Raw genomic sequence first — 18,368 nt, 5'->3', positions numbered from 1 at the left:
TTTTTTATACTAGAAAATGAATATATCTTTGTATGCCTGATATTTAATCTGTTCTAGGCAGCTTTTGCCAAAGTATTACATAAGTAATTCTTTAGGTTATTAAATAATTTTTTGAAATATGGCTATAGTAATTGTACAGAAGATCCAGTGTCTGATAAGAATTATTCTTTATATGTAATGTGTCCCAACATCTAGTTTTGGATAAAACGTCAATTTTGAATGTCCTTACGGTCAAAAATAATAAGGAAACATTTCAGTTTATACTTCTGTAATCTCAGTATTTTGTTCTAAGATTATATACTCTGTAAGCAAAAACAAAACAAGTTCTCGTAAGTCCCTTAATTGCTTCTATTCCGAGTCTGGGGAAAGGTAACCCAAAAGAAAGAAATCATGTTGCCAGGAGAGCAGGGGAGACAAGACAGGGGATGTGGAATGCAGCAAGTTGTGTAACACAGTTCCACAGGGCTGCCAGTGGCGTGTAGAATCACCTATGTCGAGTATACTGGTTTGACAAGTTTCAAGTAGAGACTAGGTTATTTAGTGGGGTCCCAGCTGTGGCAGACTGATAGAAAAGTAGAAAGTAGGTCGCCTGCCTTCAATGCAGCCAACCTGCATTTGATCCCCAGCACATCATACGTTCCCCAGAGCCCTGCCAGGTGTGAACACAGAGCACAGAGCCAAAGGTTAGCTCCGAGTACTACTGGGTGGAGCCCATAAAAGAAAGAAAGAAGTGAAAAGTAGAGTTCATTCTGTGAAGTTTCTTTCAGGATTTGTGGTAACATTTTTTTTTTTCCTTCTGAGATGTTGAAATAGAGCACTTTTATAAGTACAGAAAATTTCCACAGGAATGACGTTCTTTTTTCTGGATTTATTAGCCCAAAAGAGTTAAATGAGGGTATTTGTGCTTCACAAAAATGGTAATTATAACACTCAGTATTATAATTGGTGGATTAATGATGAGAAATAGAGATGTGTATCTGTTCCGTGAATATATCGGCCAGTCCGGAAACTTAAGAGAGTAGTAACCTGTGGAACAAACAAAAATATCCTCTTAAATGTTATTTCTTACGGTGCAGTCACTTCACATAGGATTTGATGAAAATATTTAAGCTTTCTATACATACGTGAAACTTTATCTCGCTGGGGGTTGGCTGTAAAGTCAAAAGAAAAAAAAATTTAGAGTAGGTATTGGTGAGACGCGCATTTTAAAAAGCAAGTGTCCAGTTATGACCATTAACTGTGCCTTTATGCTTTATTATAATGATTTTCGGAGCATATTCAAGAATTTGTATACGAGCATTGTTTTAAACGCTTTTTACATGCACATTATACATTTGATTGACTATATACCATTACTATAAATGGAAAATCATATACCATAACTAGCAGACAATCCAATTAAAATGAAATTATTGGAATTTTACAATATTAGTAGTAATGTCATTTACTGAAATATTTTTTTGAAAGTAAGTTTTTCTATAAGAATGATAGCATTTTGATTTGTCAGTAATAAATGACTGTGGCCTCTTGTCCGTGGGTATTTGACTCTCATAAAGTCATAATTCTTTTTCCGTAGTCTTTCTTGCAGATTTTGACCAGAGCCTTAGCAAGAAAGTTCCCCATTTGGATATTTTTCTTAGATCTGTTTTCTACACCAGTTCAGCAATTGCTGGATTGGTAACTAGCAAGGAGTTCTCAGATTGAACCAGTGATTGGTCTTGTCTATGGTAACTTAGCATGATGCTGCTGTTTGTTGCCTCTTCCTTAACATGAAATCAAGGATATATTGTGCTGTTACATTTTTCTTTTACATATTTCCTAAGTTCAATATGTACATCTGTGCACTAACTAAAATCATCTTGCCATACCATATGCTCAGCATGTTTTACAAAATTGTCCTGTTTGGCTTCCATGGGTATTTGCTGAAATGCTAATAACTTCTAAAGAACCAAGAAGAGTTACTTTCTTCCAGTACTCATTATAATCTTTCGGAAGGAATCTGTTAAATGCATTTTTTTCCCTCCCATAACTAGATCCTTCATTTATGTAAGCATTTTTCCTTAATCTTTTTTAAGAGTTCAGGGCTTCTTGTCACTGGACCTTAGCCTTTGTGTTTGGATTTTGTCCCACAAGATGAGAGGTCATCCTAAGACTGGATTGCCAAAGTGAAAAGCTTTGAAGTGACAGAATTTTTTTGATAGTGTCTGGTGATGGTATTTTTTACCCAGAATCTTTTTTTTCTTTTTGGGCCACACCTAGCAGTGTTCCAGGTTTATTCCTGGCTCTATGCTCAGGAATCACTTCTGGCAGGGTTGGGGGACCATTTGGGGTGTCAGGGATTGAACCCTGGTCAGCTGCATGCAAGGCAAGCACCCTACCCACTGTGCTATCTTCCCAGCCCATATTGGGATTTTTAAAGGAAAGTGACTTTTAATAAATGTGCTCAAAATAGTATTTGTCCAGATTAGGCACATTGTATATATGAAATTTACATCCAAATTTATATCCAAAATTTATCCATATTTGAATTTCTATGTTTCTAATTTCTATGTATTTATAGAAATTATAGACAATTCCTATTTATTTGGAGTTCAGTGAGACAATTATTGTATATAATTGTAGTACAATTATCTAGTAACATTAAGTGTTACTTTTAGTTTAAAATAACTGTCTTGGGGCTGGATCAATAGTACAGCAGGTAGGGCATTTGCCTTGCATACGGCCAACCCGGGTTCAATTCCCAGCGTCCCATATGGTCCCCCATGCACCACCAGGAGTAATTCCTGAGTATCGCTGGGTGTGACCTAAAAAGAAAAAATAACTGTTCTCATCATTGGTTTTATTTTTCCATCTTTGACCTTCACTGATATTCATTAAGTGGCTATCTTACTAATAAAAGTTACCATGTTGCAGCTTAATTTCACAAATTAAGTTTTCCAAATTAAGATCTAGCTTTGAGTTCTTTATGCAGGCAGTATTACAGAATTTGGATTTTTGTTGTTAACCTTGTTTTTTTTATCTTGCAGAAATTGGCTAATGTTAGGTCCACAGTTTCCAACATACCATTTCTTTGGTTATTTTGCAGGTTGGAAGTAAATAAAAGGATATGAATTGCTTTTTAAAATTTATCTTTAAAATATATTTATTCCTGGAATCATATGCCATTTGGTTTGGTGACTGTTGTGGAATTTCCTGAAAATAGCTTTTAGCACAAAACAAATTTTGTGATCTAGTTTTGTAGATACTAGGAATTTGGTTTTGATCACATTGCATTATCAGTAAAGTTTTCATATTACTTACCACAGAGATTGTCCAAACACATGTCATTTTTGTGGCAGGCACTACAAGTAGACCCTTTCTTATAAGGCCAAGTTGGATAATTTCCTCTATAAAGTAGAAGAAAGTTGTCCATTAAAAGAGATCTTTCTTTTCAATTGTAGTTTTCCTTCAATCCACTAAATCCAGGTATAGTTTTTCACAGAAAGGTTTGAAATATAGAGAGATGAAAACAAATGCAGTTGCTAATATTTGCAAGGCTCATTTTCTATGGTTTCTTGTCCAAATCATTTAATTATGACAACTAAGGAAGGAGACATTTTATATCTAGCATATAACTAGCATATACCTGGAAGAGACTGGCAGGCTATCCGTGGCATATTCAATATGCCAAAAACAGTAACAATTATGGGCCTCATTCCCCTGACCCTGAACATGACAGGGACGAAAGAACATTACTGGCACCCACTCGAGCAAATCGGTGAGCAACGGGATGACAGTGATAGTGATACAGTGATCTAGCATATGTAGACAGGAAAGCTAAGATTTCTTAGATATTAAGCAACTTGAAAAAAATTACAATATTTGATATAAAGTTTGCCTCGATTAACCAATAGTTACATCTAAAACAACACTCAGAAAACTCATGACCCATAATTACTTACTCTCCTTAGTCCAACAAGCCACCATAGTTATTATTGGCAAGGACACATCTGACAAGGGTAAGAGGCTCCCCCACCACAGTAACATGAGATGTGGGAGAATTTCAACTATGCAATTTGTTTTCCCATAAAAGATAAGTAAGAATACTGTCCATAGGCTAGTAACTGTTGTAAGCATTTTTGAACAAAATAGTTGATCTGCACAGCAATTCCAGTAAGGAAGGTTATCTCTATTTTACTTCTAGGGACTAAGGCACTTGATTAAGGCACTTAATTAAGGTCACCCTAGAAAGTGAATAACCAAGTAATAAAAATCCGGTGAATTTTGGTATGACGAAAGACTGTAAACTTACTTAAAGTGCCATAGCAGTTAACTTTTGGAAGTTTGTTTTCTAAATTTTATTTTGAGAGATCCATCCAGCAGTGCTCAGAGGCTACTCCCAGCAAAGTACTCAGGGGACTATGTGGTTCCTGGAATTGAATCTATGCCTCCTGCATGTAAAGCAGGTGGAGTGAGGCTTTTGAAAAATTTTTAACTCCTGTGTACTATTAGGATCCTTCAGCCTCCTGGTGGATCTGATGGGATATTTCTCAAAATTGTTTTAAAAGTAAATAATTGTGAAGCCAGAGCAATGGTACGGTGGTTTTGCTTTGGACATAGCTTGCCTTGGTTTAATTCCTGGCACCCCATGTGGTCCCCTGAGCCCACCAGGAGTGAGCCTTGAGCACCACATGGTGTGATCCCTCCAAAGTAACATTCGTGGTGTTTGATGTATTAATATGTGCTCCTCTTAAATCAAGGCATTTAATCCAGTAATTTCAAAGCAGTGAAGAAAAAACTTGTGTGGAATCTGCAGCAATTGAAGTGGGATACAAAAATATCTACTGCTTTATTTGCAAAGTGCTAATGTGGACTAATATACTGTGTACCAAAACTTCATAATAAAATGTTATTTCAATAAGAGTTTACCATAGAAGTTAAGAATTTCTTTATTTGAGGCATATTAACACCTTGTTTCCAACCCATATGTTCTAATCACATTTGATTCTAAATGATTGTTTAAGAAATTAAATTTAACCTTGTGCTTACTTTACATAATGGAAAATGGCCAAATAAGAGATTCTGACAGCAGTTATCATAAAAGATGTCCCAAGTGGACATTAGTCATCGACAGTTTCATTGCTAAAAAGCACAGTACTCACTGACTTTTATATTCTAAAATGTTTTTAATAAAAATTTATACCACTTTGTTCCTCAATTATGTATTCCAAAAAGTGGAGGGGAAATTTTATACTTCAAAAACAAGCTGAAAAAACAAAGGAGTGGTGAGTTCTAAGGAAATGCAGGATTTATCTTGGGAGAAACATGTTCTTGGAAATACAGAATTGTTTAATGAGAATGGTTAAAACCATTCCAAGTACTATTGGTTATAATAAAGAAACAGAAGCTTTGGGTTTTACCCTGATTGTCTAAAGGAAAAAAGGATTGGAACTCTTAGATTATAGAGAAGGAATGAGATTTTTTTTTTTCCAGAAATAGTGAGGAATCCCAACATGGTGACTAGAGTACTTAGGATCTGTAGTATCTGATCCTCATTGGACATCTCACTAATCCACTCTGAGTGAAGATCTACCGCACATTACCCTGTTCAGCTGGCCCAGGAATGAGGTGGAAAGACTTGTGTCTCTACTTTGGATAATGCAGATCATGCAGATCAGAGAGACTGGGAGCAGCCAAAAGAGAGAGCCACAGTACAGCTGATACTTGCATTCAAGTCCTATCTAGAGTATCCCATATGGCTTCCTGAGCACTGCACAGAGTAATTCTTGAGTGCAGAGCTAAGAGTAACCCCTGAGCATTGTCAGGTATGTCCCTTAACCAAATATATCCTGGATTGGAAAACTGCTGAATGTCTGATTCCAAATCTTGCAGTTACTATAATTGGGGAATGAAATATCCCTCCTGAAGAAATGCCTGCAATACTGGGGAATATAGTGGAGTTGAAATTATGTGGAATGGAAGTCTTTGACTTTTTGCATAGAGGAAAAAAAGTCCCTAGAAGGCAGAAGGAAGGAAAAATATGTGTAAATAAAATAAACTTTGTAATTGTGTTTAATTCAGTTACTCTTGTTTTGATAAATTGTAAAAAAGAAATGCCATATTTTAATAGACCAATAAAGCAACATTAATCCTACTACTTTGTGGTACTATGATATCTAATTAATCTAGTTCCTATAGATATTTCAATCGTTAGTATGTGTCAATGACATTTATGAAGGCTATATACAACTGTCATTGTCACTGTCACTGTCACTGTCATTCCGTTGCTCATCGATTTGCTTGAGCGGGCACCAGTAACGTCTCCATTGTGAGACTTGTTGTTACTGTTTTTGGCATATCGAATACGCCAAGGGGAGCTTGCCAGGCTCTGTCGTGCAGGCGAGATTCTCTCAGTAGCTTGCTGGGTTCTCCGAGAGGGGCAGAGGAATCAAAGCCGGTTGGCCTCGTGTGAGGCGAATGCCCTATCGCTCCAGTCCATACAAACACAATCATGCAAAAAGGAAAAATATACAGAATGTTTTTGAGTAAATATCTGAGTATGTGAATTGTCACTGTCACTGTCCTCAGGTTGTTCATCAATTTGCTCAAGCGGGCACCAGTAATGTCTCCATTGTGAGACTTGTTACTATTTTTGGCATATCGCATATGCCACGGGGAGCTTGCCAGGTTCTGCTGTGTGGGCGGGATACAGTCAGTAGCTTGCCAGGTTCTCTGAGAGGGACGAAGGAATTGAACCCGGGTCAGCCATGTGCAAGGCAACCGCCCTACCCACTGTGCTATCGCTCCAGTCCAAGTATGTGAATTAAGGGTAGATATTATTTTGTTTCTATGCTTTTTTATTATCCATATTCATTAATAATAAAAATATTTTCAAAGTACTTAATTTTAAATATTTAGCAAAAGAATGATCTGTGCACTTACGCAGGTCCATAGTTGCATATAAAATGTGCTGCATTGTTAATCTGCTTTGAGCGAATAGTAACTGTAGGACAATATTGTACTGCACAGCCAACTTTGAAACTATCTGCCCAGACAACCTGAAAGAAAAAAAGGATTTTTAATGATCAAATGAATAAAATGTACATTTGCATATGATTAAGTCTTCATGAATATCATGTGGTATATTTGCTCTATGGGAGAACACATCAGGGTAGTGTTTGTGCTCTGAATTTGCTAAGTAAAGTGTGCCCCAATTGCACCCAAGGCTATGAAACCTGTTAGGCCATTATCATCCACTCTGTGAAATGCTGGAAGGATTAGTCTCTAAGTGTGGAACAAAAGGGAATGAGAAAAATCAAGTTGAAGTTATGGGCCTAAGCACATTTGCAACCTGGGGGTACCCAGTGAAGGAGGAAGTGGGCCTGGCCCTTTTGATAAAGGAGTCTGTGCTGGGCCGCCTATGAGATGAGTCCATCCAAAGGAAGATTGGCTTCACGGTGGGAAAAATCTCCCACTTCCGAGGCTAGATCAAGGCTAGAGATATAAATCTGAAAAACATGGAATTAGATTAGATCACAGAGACCAAGAGTAAAGTAAAGAATTCGAGCACAGTGTCTGGGCAGGATTGCATTGTTGACCAATCCCCAACCTTGTGTGGCCACTGAGACCCTTGATGACTCGAGGTGGGAGAGCAGCTTGGGCCCCGGCACTGGCCAGCTCAGAGTCTGAGTCCATCAAGGACCTGGAGGCCATTGTATGGGTGAAGAACATCAGTAACGCAGTGTTGTCGGGCTCCAAGCTGAGCTCCGGCCACTGGGAACCATTGATGGTGGACACTCAGTTGCCACGGGTCCCCAGCTGCCAACTCCAGGTCTGGAACATTCTACAGAGTCAAGCTGCAGGGCCAGGTGCCCTTGCACAAGCTTCTGTCCTGCCACTGTTTGCTCAAGCAAGTAGGAACCCCTGGGGCAGCAGCCCCAGCAGGGCGGAACCCAGTGGGTCTCTGCACTCCATCTTTTCTAGGCCAAGCCTCTCTTGCCCCCAGGGCAACCAACTGGTTTGGAGCTGGTATGTGTTCTGTATCAAGGGCAGCTTTTCCTGGCTGGATTTTCGACTTCCTCAAGAGCCCCTTTCTCCACCCCCGCACCAGGCTGTTTTCACCTGGTGAGTTTCCCTCCCCACCCCAAGCAGAACTCAGCAGCCGAAAATCTCCAGAACCCAGTCACAGCCATGCTCAAGGCCACTCTCCACACGCTTGGATGACCTTCACCCATGAAGGAACCAACAGAGGAACCCAGGTGTGCGGGACCCGGGGCTGAGATCTCCAAGCCTGCTCGGATTGCAACTGGGCCTCCTCCACGTAGATCCTCCATTTTCCAGTAGCTTGGCAGCCACACCCACAAACTGCCTACCCGGTGCCATGTAATCTCATCAACAGCCAAGATTCAGAGACTATACAATAAAGCTCCCAGAAGAGAGCAATGCAGTTATTTCCTGGAGCGAGCAGCCGCATTTGCAGCCACGCGACCTCTTATACCAATGTACCTAAAGTAGCACACATGTGTTTGGTTTTAATATACTTGCTTGTGTTCTGTATACAGGCTTACATGGCCCCAGAATGAAATACAACAACCTTCACACACTTCCCTCTTATTGTGGTGGGAAGATGCTCCCTGGTTGGGTGGGTGTTTGAATGTCATCTGTAGTAAACTATTGTGAACTACTTTATGAAAATAAAATGTATAAAAATTGTTAAAAGAAAAAAAAGAGCCCCTTTCTGACAGTGATGGGGCAATGGTCTAGAGAGTTCATGCCAGTCAACTGAATTTACACTTACAAAACTCCAGCCGTAACAGGAGTGGTCTCGGCAGCAACTGGAACCACCCAGTAAGTAAGACCCTGGGTCCATTCACTGTGTATACTGGACCCCCTCACTGCATGCTCAGAGAAAGTTATGGGACCAGCTTCTTAGTGAGAAGCCTTAGCAGCTTGAGGACCTCTCTGGGAAGGGAGTTGGGAGCTAAATGAATGGAAGAGGGTGAAGTGAAGGGAGAATGGGACACCCCATCCTCATCACATGGAACAGAACTTGAATTTATTCTCAAACCTGCAGGTTCTCAAACATCTGTAAAGACCTCCTTCTCTGTTGTATTCTCATGATTCAGGCTATTTAAATGACACACAAAAGAAAATGTAAAAAAGTAAAGTAAAAATAAGAGTTAAAGGTGGAGTTAAACCTGTCTTCAAAAATCTGAAACAAAAATAAATAAGATTGAATTGCGTGTGCATGGCTGTCAGGAATTCTATGACAAGAACTATGCAAAGGAAACTTGAAGAGAAGCCAGTAGATGTATTCCCAAACTGTAGATACACCTAGTCATGACTCTTACCTAAGGGTTTGAGCTTGTGAAGGTGAGGACTCTGAGGATGTGATGTGATGAGTGAGGATGTGATGTGAGGATGAGGATGTGATGTTAGTGATGTGATGAGGGAGCTGCATTCTGAGTGTCCTCCAGCAGAGGGCAGCACCTTTGAGAGCCTTCCAGCACCTTTGAGAGCCACCTTTGAGGCCAGCGTAGATGTGGAGTTTCGTCTGATAAATACCTCAACAAAAAGCTCTTCCCAGGGAAGACAGTATAAAATGAGAGGAGGTTTCCCTGAGGTTGAAGGTAGGGTGATGCGCTTCCAAGGAAGGAACCTTTCCTCTGCACTTCATGGCCAGAAATCACTTAGGAAACCCCGGAAGTGAGTGCCTGGTAAGAAAGAGCCTGGCTTTAGAAAAGTGGCAGATGGCAGGGGGACAATGGTGGGGGGTCTTGGACACTTGGAGGTGCTGGCTGCAGTAAATTCGTCTGCCAATCCCCTATGCTTTAGTCGCTATTGTAACCATCTTTTTAAAACTTTTCTTTTAGTCACAGTGACTTACAATACTGCCAGTGATAGGGTTTCTTGCAAAGAAGATCCCCACATCACACGCTCCACCAGTGTCCCTTTCCCTCCCTCCACCATTGTGCCAGTGTCTTTCCCTGACCCCATCACAATAAGCTAAGTTCTGTAGGTCAATTCACAGATTCTGCTGCATTGGGCCATTTATTATGGCTCTACTATGCCTCTTTATGCCCTGTTTAGGGAGGAGGTCATTCTGTATCTGTCCCTCTCCTGCCGGCTTCACTTGGTATGATACCATCCATGCATTAGCAAATTGCGTGATTTTTGTCTTTCTTACAGTCAGCAAACTAATTATCCAATCATCTTTCCTAAGCTAAACTAAAATTAAGGTTTAAAAGATCTCAGATAGAACCTTTTTATTTATCCTTTCCAATGTTTCCTGAATTAAAAAAATCTATTGATTTCTATGTATTGCATTTCAAAGTACTTTCACTAGGAGGGCTTCATGTAAAATGCAGATTTCTAGGCCTCTCAGTTCTGCTGAGTCAGAGTCATTGAAATCTTCTTGGAAATCTGTATTTGAATATTTATTTGTTTTTTTTAATTGAACACAATGAGATACAGTTATAAAGCTGTTCCTGGTTGGGATCAGGCTATATAACTTTCCAAGACTCATCCCTCCACGAGTGCACATTTCCCACCACCAATGTCCCTAGTTACCCTCCTGCCAATTCCTCTTGTCTCTCTATCTCTATAACAGATACTTTCCTTCTCTCTCTCCTCTCTCTCTCCTCTCTCTCTCTCTCTCTCTCTCTCTCTCTCTCTCTCTCTCTCTCTCTCTCTCTCTCTCTCTTTCTCTCTCATTTGGTTCTTTAGGTAATTCTTATGCTCTCAAATGTGTGCAGAGGTTAACCGTATTTCTTTTCAATTGTCTTAGTTCATTTTATATCTTGGGTCTTTTGATACTTGAGATTTTATTTTTTCACATATTGTTGTATCTCTAGTAACTGCCTTGCATGTGGACAACCCAGTGCTCTGTTTCATCCAAGTGTGTGAAAATGATAGTATTTATTTTTCTGGTTTTCTCTTTATTAAAATCAGATTATAACAACCATAGAGTGAAATATATCTTTCAGAACTGTCCCCTTGTATAAATTTTGACAAAAGCATATAGATGTGAGGCCTGGGATGTGGCTCAAGTAGTAAAACATATGGGTAGTGTGTATGAGGACCTGGGCTTGGTCATCCCTGTCACTACATAGGCTCCAGAGCACCAATGGTATTGAGGGAGCCTGTAGACCCAGAGAGAGATTCCCTCAATAACTGTAGCACTGCACTGTAGCACTGTCGTCCCGTTGTTCATCAATTTGCTCAAGCGGGCACCAGTTAACATCTCCATGTGAGACTTGTTACTGTTTTTGGCATATCGAATACAGCTTGCCAGGTTCTGCTGTGCGGGCAGGATACTCTTGGTAGCTTGCTGGGCTCAATAACAGTGACAAAAATTTGAAAGTATAAACTTATGTAAGCATTTGGCCCAAACTATGTCACTGTCACCGTCATCCCGTTGCTCATCGATTTGTTGGAGTGGGCACCAGAAACGTATCTTTATTGTGAGACTTATTTGTTACTGTTTTTGGCAAATTCAATACGCCACGGGTAGCTTGCCAGGCTCTGCCGTGCAGGTACAATACTCTCAGTAGCTTGCTGGGCTCTCCGGAAGGGGCAAAGGAATCGAACACGGGTTGGCCGCATGAAAGGCAAACGCCCTACCGCTGTGCTATCACTCCACCATATTCAAGATCTAGACATTTCCATCACTTCCAAAAGTTTACTGTCCTGTTTTTATACTCAACCCCAACCTCACCTCCAGTCCCTAGAAATTATGATTATTTTTTGTCCTTATCACTTTGCTTTTCTTTCAATGTGTTATGTAAACTGAAACAGCATCTAGGTTTTTAGGCTCTTCTTTCTCTCACCATGTGTTTGAGATTCATCATGTTACTGAATTCATTGATAGTCATTCCTTTCATTGCTAGGTAGTCCTTTTACTGAATGGATTATCTTGCAATGTATTCACTCAAGTTGATTTCTTTAAATTTCTTTAATTTTTTCTTTTTAATTTAGGTTCTGTGTTAAACTTGTGAACTCTGGACCAGCAAAAAATCATATACTAGCCCAGCAATACGCTAGAGTTTTGGTTTATCTTCCTTGTCTATTCAATGTGGATAAAAATACCAATTTTGTAGGTATATTTTGACCTTTTTTGATCATGTTTGGAAGTGCTCAGGGCTTATTCCTTGCTCTGAACTTAGGAATCACTTCTGAGGGGACCATATGGGGTGCCAGGGACGGAAATGGGTCACACGTGCAGAAGGCAGTGCCCTTTCTGCACTCTCTCCAGGCCCCCCTTTCCCACACGGATGCAGTCTGAAGCCGTTCAAGTGTAGGGTGGTATCTACACATTCACAAATGTGTTCAACCCCTGGCCCTGCACGATTCCCCCCAGAGCCACGAGGATTGATCCCTGAGCAATGTTCTAGAAGTAGTTCCTGAGCAATACCAGGTGTGCTCCCTTCAAAACCCAAAACAAACTCCCCCAAACAGTTGTCTTGCCCCTTAACATTTTGAAACATTAAAGAGTGTCAGGTTTCTATTATGCTTATTTTTTCCCAATTTTTAAAATTTGGAAAATAACAATCATAATTACAAATAATAGGAGCCTATTCATTATGAGAATAACTTAGTGCCAAGATAGTTCCAGGATAGTACTTTGCCTGCAACATCAGGTTAACCTCATAGCAAATCAATAATCCAGCCAATGAACTGAATTCATTTTGAATGCAATGAGTCTAACCTAATGAACTTAATCAGATAGAACCTACAAGGATTCTAGAACTTGTGACAAACAACATTGTATCTAAGGAATCCATTGTCACTCCCTTTTAATTTAAAGTCTCTTCCAACTTTCCTACCTTTTAGTTCTGAGTTAGTTTAGCTGACTCACCAAATGGTAAGGCACATGGATTGAGGTGCTTATAGGCATTGGAACCAAAATTGATCAATATTGCCACCTAGTGGGCATTCCAAGCACAAGCAAACCTGAGCTCTTGAGTTGCACTACCTGTTTATTTTGAACTAAAATCATTTTATTTAGAGGAGACCACACACACACACACACACACACACACACACACACACACACACACACGCACAGAGTATATACTTCAGGCTGTGAATAGGGCAACAAAGTGCCTTCATGTATTTAACTATTTCAAATAGTTCATACTTGAACTCAGTAAAAATAAAACTAATTACATAAAGAATCTTCCATACCAATATATTTATATTCTTCCACAAAACTCATACATTGGATTATTACTTCACCCTTTTTTTCTTTTTGCTTTTTTTGGGGTAACACCCGGTGATGCACAGGGCTTACTCCTGCCTCTGCACTCAGGAATTACACTGGCCGTACTCAGGGGACCATGAGATGCTGGGAATTGAACTTGGGTCGGCCTTGTGGAAGGCAAAGGCCTTACCCGCTGTGCTATTGCTCCAGCTCCTTACTTCACCCTTGTGGTTCAAGAGTTTGCTATCACTTTAATAATCTGGTGTCTGTGTAGCTGGCTTGCTGACCCACTTGTTATCCCCTTTCAAGTACCAGCTCATTCATACAGACTGTACATCTTCATCAAGTTCGCTTTGCCTAGAGTTATCTTCATTTTCTATTCCAGCAAGTATGTTCTTGCTCAGCTTATTCAAACTAACATACCGGACTTCTGCTCTGTGAACAACTTCTAAGTATCCTGTCTCCCTTAGATCAGATACATGATTTTGTCCTCTTTGCTAACAGAGCACTTTGTTAGTTTCTCTGAATTGCATCAGACGGGAAACTAGAGCAGAAGGGAATCGCCTAAGCAGGTCAGGAGTCGTTTTCTATGAGGCACCTTATTTCCTGCTCCTCTGCTCTGTTCCTCTCTCCCGCTTCACTGCTGTTGCTCGCTCCAGTAAAGTATCATCATGGAAGGTACTATCTGACACTGAGATTTAGGATTCTGCTCTGGACTAGCTAAACTCAGAGTCTTATAACACTTACCCAGCATGGTGTTTGATAAAATTCAACTTCAACACTACGAGCTAACACTTCACACCAGTGAAATTTGCACACATCAAAAAGAAGAAATGCAACCAGTGTTACTGTGGATGGGAGGGAGAGGGAACCCACATTCACTGGTGTAGGAATGTCTACTATTTCAGTCTCTTTATGAAATAGTATGGGACATCTAAAAAACTAAATATTGAGCTTCCATCTGACCCAGAAATTCCACTTCTTGGCTCAAAGCATCATTTTGCTCCTTTGTAGCCTTGCTTGGTATGTATTTTTATAAAAGCAGGTTTTGATTTTTCTTCTCATATTTGAAAAGATAGTTTCAAGATAATATAGGGAAGATTCTTACCTGAGTGTAATGGCCACAGACACTGCGACATCTCCGAGTCTTGAAGTCATAGTCTTTTACTTCATTGTACCAGCTTGTGATGGCTGATGACACAGAAAAGTTGGAGACAGTCCCTGTCCAGATGTTTTCTCCCAGAGCAGTAAAATTTGGGTGCAGATGTTGGCCTAACCTTGGGTTATGTTGAAACTGACAGTTTCTTGCCCATCTTTTTGAAATTTGGGCTAGTTGTGGATCCCATGTCTGAAAAATAAAGTGTACAACAATGAAGTGTAGAAAGAGCCCTATGGGGCAAGGAAAGTCTCTTCTACAAGAAGTGCTGGGAAAACTGAGTGGCTATATGCGGGAAAAAAAAAAAGAACTCAGACATCTTTCTAATGCCAGTCACAAAAGTCAGATCAAAATGGATTAGAGATCTCAATCCACCTGAGTCCAGAAGGTACCTGGAAGAAAACATAGTCAGAACCCTCCATAATATTGAAGCGAAGGGCATCTTCAAAGAAGAAAATCCAATGACCAAGCATGTAGACGCAAAGATAAACAAATGGGACTATCCTAAACTAAGATACTTCTGCACCCCAAAAGAAATGTGACCAAGATACAAAGACAGCTCATGGAATGAGAAAAATTATTTACCCAATACCCATCTGAAAAGGAGTTACTATCAAAGTTATATAAGGCACTAGTAGAACTTCACAGGAAAAAAAAATACCAATTCCATCAAAAAATGGGGAAAAAATTAAAAGAAATTTCCTCAAAGAAGAAATGCAAATAGTCAAAGGCACATGAAAAAAATTCTACATCATTTATTATCAGAGAGATGCAAATCAATATAATAATGAGATATTATCTCACACAACAGAGACTGGCACACATCAAAAAGAACAAGAACAACCAGTGCTGGTGTGGATGCAAGAAGAAAGGAACTCTCATTCATTGGTGAGCATGCCAACTGGTCCAGCCTTTGGGGAAAACAGTATAGTCGTTTCTCAAAAAGCTAGAAATTGAGCTTCCATACAACCCATATATTCCATACACTTCTAGGAATATATTCTCAGAGTCACCCCAAACACACAGCAGAAATCCATCTTTAGTTCTATGTTCATTGCAGCACTATTCACAATAGCCCAAATCTGGAAACAACCTGATTGCCTGAGAACAGACAACTAGATAAAGAAACTATGGTACATCTGTACAATAGAATACTACACAACCACCAGGAAAAACAGTCATAAAAATTTCTTATAAATGGATGGACATGGAGAGAGTATCATGCTGAATGAAATGAGTCAAAAGGAATGATATAGATACAAAACGATTACACTCGTCTGTGGTATATTAAAAAAAAATGAGACTAATACCCATGGACAGTAGAAACAAGAGCCTGGAATACTGGCCCACAGATGGAAATTTGCCAAAGTGGAGGGACGAGGGAAGGGTATTGGGATAGAGAAGAAAGCACTGTAACAATAATAGTTGGAAATGATCAGTCCGGTCAAGAACTTAGTGCTAAAAATAGGTCAAGGCGTATACATTGATAAACTGTATTGCAAACCATAATGCAGAGAGAGAGAGAGAGAGAGAGAGAGAGAGAGAGAGAGAGAGAGAGAAGAGAGAGAGGAAAAGGAAGGAAAGTGCCTGCTATCAAGGTAGGCTGGGAGAGGGTGGGGATGAGGATGGTGGTAGGAGGGAAACTGGGGACATTGGTGGTGGGAAATGTACATAGTGAAGGGATGGATATTGAAATATACTATGACGGAAATCCAAACATGTACAACTTTGTAACTGTGTATATCTCGGTGATTCAAAATTATAAAAAAAAAAAGATGGAGGGAAAAAGTTGTGTCTAAAAGTAAGTAATTTTCCCCAAAACCTTAAATAGGTTGATAATTGAACTGGGTTACTGTATACATTTAGAACTAAAGTTGCTTTCAAATTTAAAAAAAGAAAATTGAAGAACCTGTTCTACAACAATGTGAATGCAGGGAGCAAAGTGCAGATTGTGAATGAGGAAAGACAAGGAACCACCCTGCATGTGTATCTCTCTTTCTCTTTTTTATTCTGTTTCTATCAGGGATAGAATGCAGTCCCCGACTATCACAAATTATACAGTCGAGTTTCCCACATTTGGGGAAATCTCAGGGGTCAGCACATCCCAAGTGCAATGGATAAGTTCCACCCTGGGAAAACCACCTTCGTGATCATGGCGGCTCCCTGCTAGGTAAGGATTGCATGTGCATCTCTATATAAGCCTTGTTTGCAGACACTGAATAGGCCACATTCTCAGAGAATTTAGTATCGAGAGAGGGACACAGACCGACATTTCAATGAAGGAATTTATGTGCCAAATCTTTGTGCCATGTTTCATATATTTTCATTATTTAGTAAAAATCAGGGCTGGAGTGATAGCACAGCAGGTAGGGCGCTATCTACCTGCTGTGCTATCACTCACCTGGCTCACCTGGATTCGATTCCTCCATCCCTCTAGGAGAGCCCGACAAGCTACCGAGAGTATCCCACCTGCATGGCAGAGCCTGGCAAGCTGCCTGTGTTGTATTCAATATGCCCAAAACAATAACAAGTCTCACAATGGAGATGTTACTGTTGCCCGCTTGAGCAAATCGTTGAACAACAGGACGACAGTGCTACGGTGCAGTTAAAATCTAGAAAGGTAAGAGCTTAGCACTGCATTGCTGGGATTCAAATCTAAGCCTAACTAACTCAAAAGATGCATGCTTACCTTCTTGGAAAAGGGAATACTCTGCTGGAACAACAGCAATAAGTTTAAAAGACAAAACAATAAAAAAGAAAGATCCTCACAGTTACCAGACAGACAAAAAATAGAGCCACATTTTTCTATAGGCAGAGGAAAGGAAACATCTCAAGCAGAAGCAAAATGTGTTTGCGTGTTCTCTGATCACAGCGTTACAGGCAGAGCTGAGCTGAACCACAGCCTGTGAGTCAACTCTACTCATCAATCACCATGGCGGGGAAATCACGCAGGGCTACGAAGGATTTCCATCACCACGTTAGCTGTTTTCGACTCTTTGGTGCCACAAATAAAGCGAGGTTCGCTTACCATGTACTGCATATCCTTGGCTGGTGGGCTGACCTCTGAGCGGAATTTGTTGTGAACATGAACACAGTCTTTGATGACATCTTCAATGTCTGGCAGTGTATTTTTGGTGTATGGCTGACTGAAGGCTAGGCAGACCAGCCAGGAGGTGCACGCCAGCGTGCTTTGCAGGCTGGGTCTGCCTGGCATGGAGCCTGAAGGCTGAGATCCAGAGCGGCTGCAGGCTGGGAGCTGGCGCTGGAGCCCGTGCTTCACGCACCCCGGGCATTTGCAGCTTTGAGGAAACAGAAAGCAGAAACTCGCTGCTCCCTGCTCTGCAGAGGTGGCTTTCTCCATATATGGTGTGTGGCTCATCTTGGGCTCCTAATCTTGTTTCTTCTTCTTTTTTTTTTCTTTGAGTGGTTTTCGGTGACACAGCACCTATTACAACACATCAAATTCCTGCTGGGTGAACTCAGTTTGGTAATCTGAGATAAAAGCACAGGCGCTGCTCCACTGTGACTCTGTGCTGTGAGTTAGTGGTGATTAGGCCCCCAGGGCTGACAGTCTGACAATCGGGAAGAGGAAGAGAAGACCAGGCCTGAAGGGGAAGGATGCTTTAGCCTGGCTTCCTGCAGGCTGTGGTCAGGTTCCCATTCATCCGATAGAGATGGATCAAGTAAAAAGGGGCCGGAGACACCGGGATTGCTGAGCTAACTGTGAAGCGAAACCTGCCAACTTGGTAAGATGGAAACCTCAATGCGTGAAGGGGACCCTAGGAACCGGCATCGCCCAAAAAGACTGATATCTAACTCAATTTTGGTTTCCTAGCTCCTGGAATTTGAGCTAAAACCAGTCAATCTGGAATTTCCCCGTAAGCATCAAGGAGATAGCTGAAAGGATCTGTCCTGCTGTCCCCTAAGGGGAGGTGACCTTGCCCCACTTGATTTGCCTTTTCACTCCTTCACTTCCTTCTGCCCATATGAATCATTCTTTTCTACTTGGGGGGTGGGGGGTGGGGCAGTGGA

The 18,368-nt window shown here is 40.7% G+C and overlaps 1 protein-coding gene and 1 non-coding gene across 2 annotated transcripts; both read right to left on the bottom strand.

Moving 5' to 3' along the window:
* Positions 1–271: 271 nt before the first annotated feature.
* GLIPR1 (GLI pathogenesis related 1) lies at positions 272–17,633 on the bottom strand. Its single transcript, XM_004602814.2, has 6 exons — positions 17,365–17,633; positions 14,289–14,528; positions 6,922–7,037; positions 3,301–3,386; positions 1,125–1,151; positions 272–1,026 (listed from the first exon to the last, which is right to left on the bottom strand). The coding sequence occupies exons 1-6, from the start codon at positions 17,548–17,550 to the stop codon at positions 872–874; spliced, it is 810 nt and encodes a 269-aa protein (XP_004602871.2). The 5' UTR covers positions 17,551–17,633; the 3' UTR covers positions 272–871.
* Positions 16,356–16,514, bottom strand: LOC129399243 (U1 spliceosomal RNA). Its single transcript, XR_008627014.1, has one exon. It is a non-coding gene; the product is annotated as a U1 spliceosomal RNA (small nuclear RNA).
* Positions 17,634–18,368: the final 735 nt, after the last annotated feature.

Source organism: Sorex araneus, chromosome 10 (assembly GCF_027595985.1).
Source record: "Sorex araneus isolate mSorAra2 chromosome 10, mSorAra2.pri, whole genome shotgun sequence".
Lineage (NCBI taxonomy): Eukaryota > Metazoa > Chordata > Mammalia > Eulipotyphla > Soricidae > Sorex > Sorex araneus.
The sequence above is the reverse complement of the archived record's forward strand: the minus strand, read 5'-3'. Positions and strand labels throughout refer to the sequence as shown.

What these genes read in the sequence shown, in the direction of transcription:
- GLIPR1 (XM_004602814.2), bottom strand. Translation starts at nt 17,550, where the DNA reads ATGCCAGGCAGACCCAGCCTGCAAAGCACGCTGGCGTGCACCTCCTGG. An exon ending in TCTGTGGCCATTACACTCAG is followed by an intron (nt 7,038 to 14,288) that starts GTAAGAATCTTC and finishes TTTTTCTTTCAG; the next exon opens with GTTGTCTGGGCAGATAGTTT. An exon ending in ATATGCAACTATGGACCTGC is followed by an intron (nt 3,387 to 6,921) that starts GTAAGTGCACAG and finishes TCTACTTTATAG; the next exon opens with AGGAAATTATCCAACTTGGC.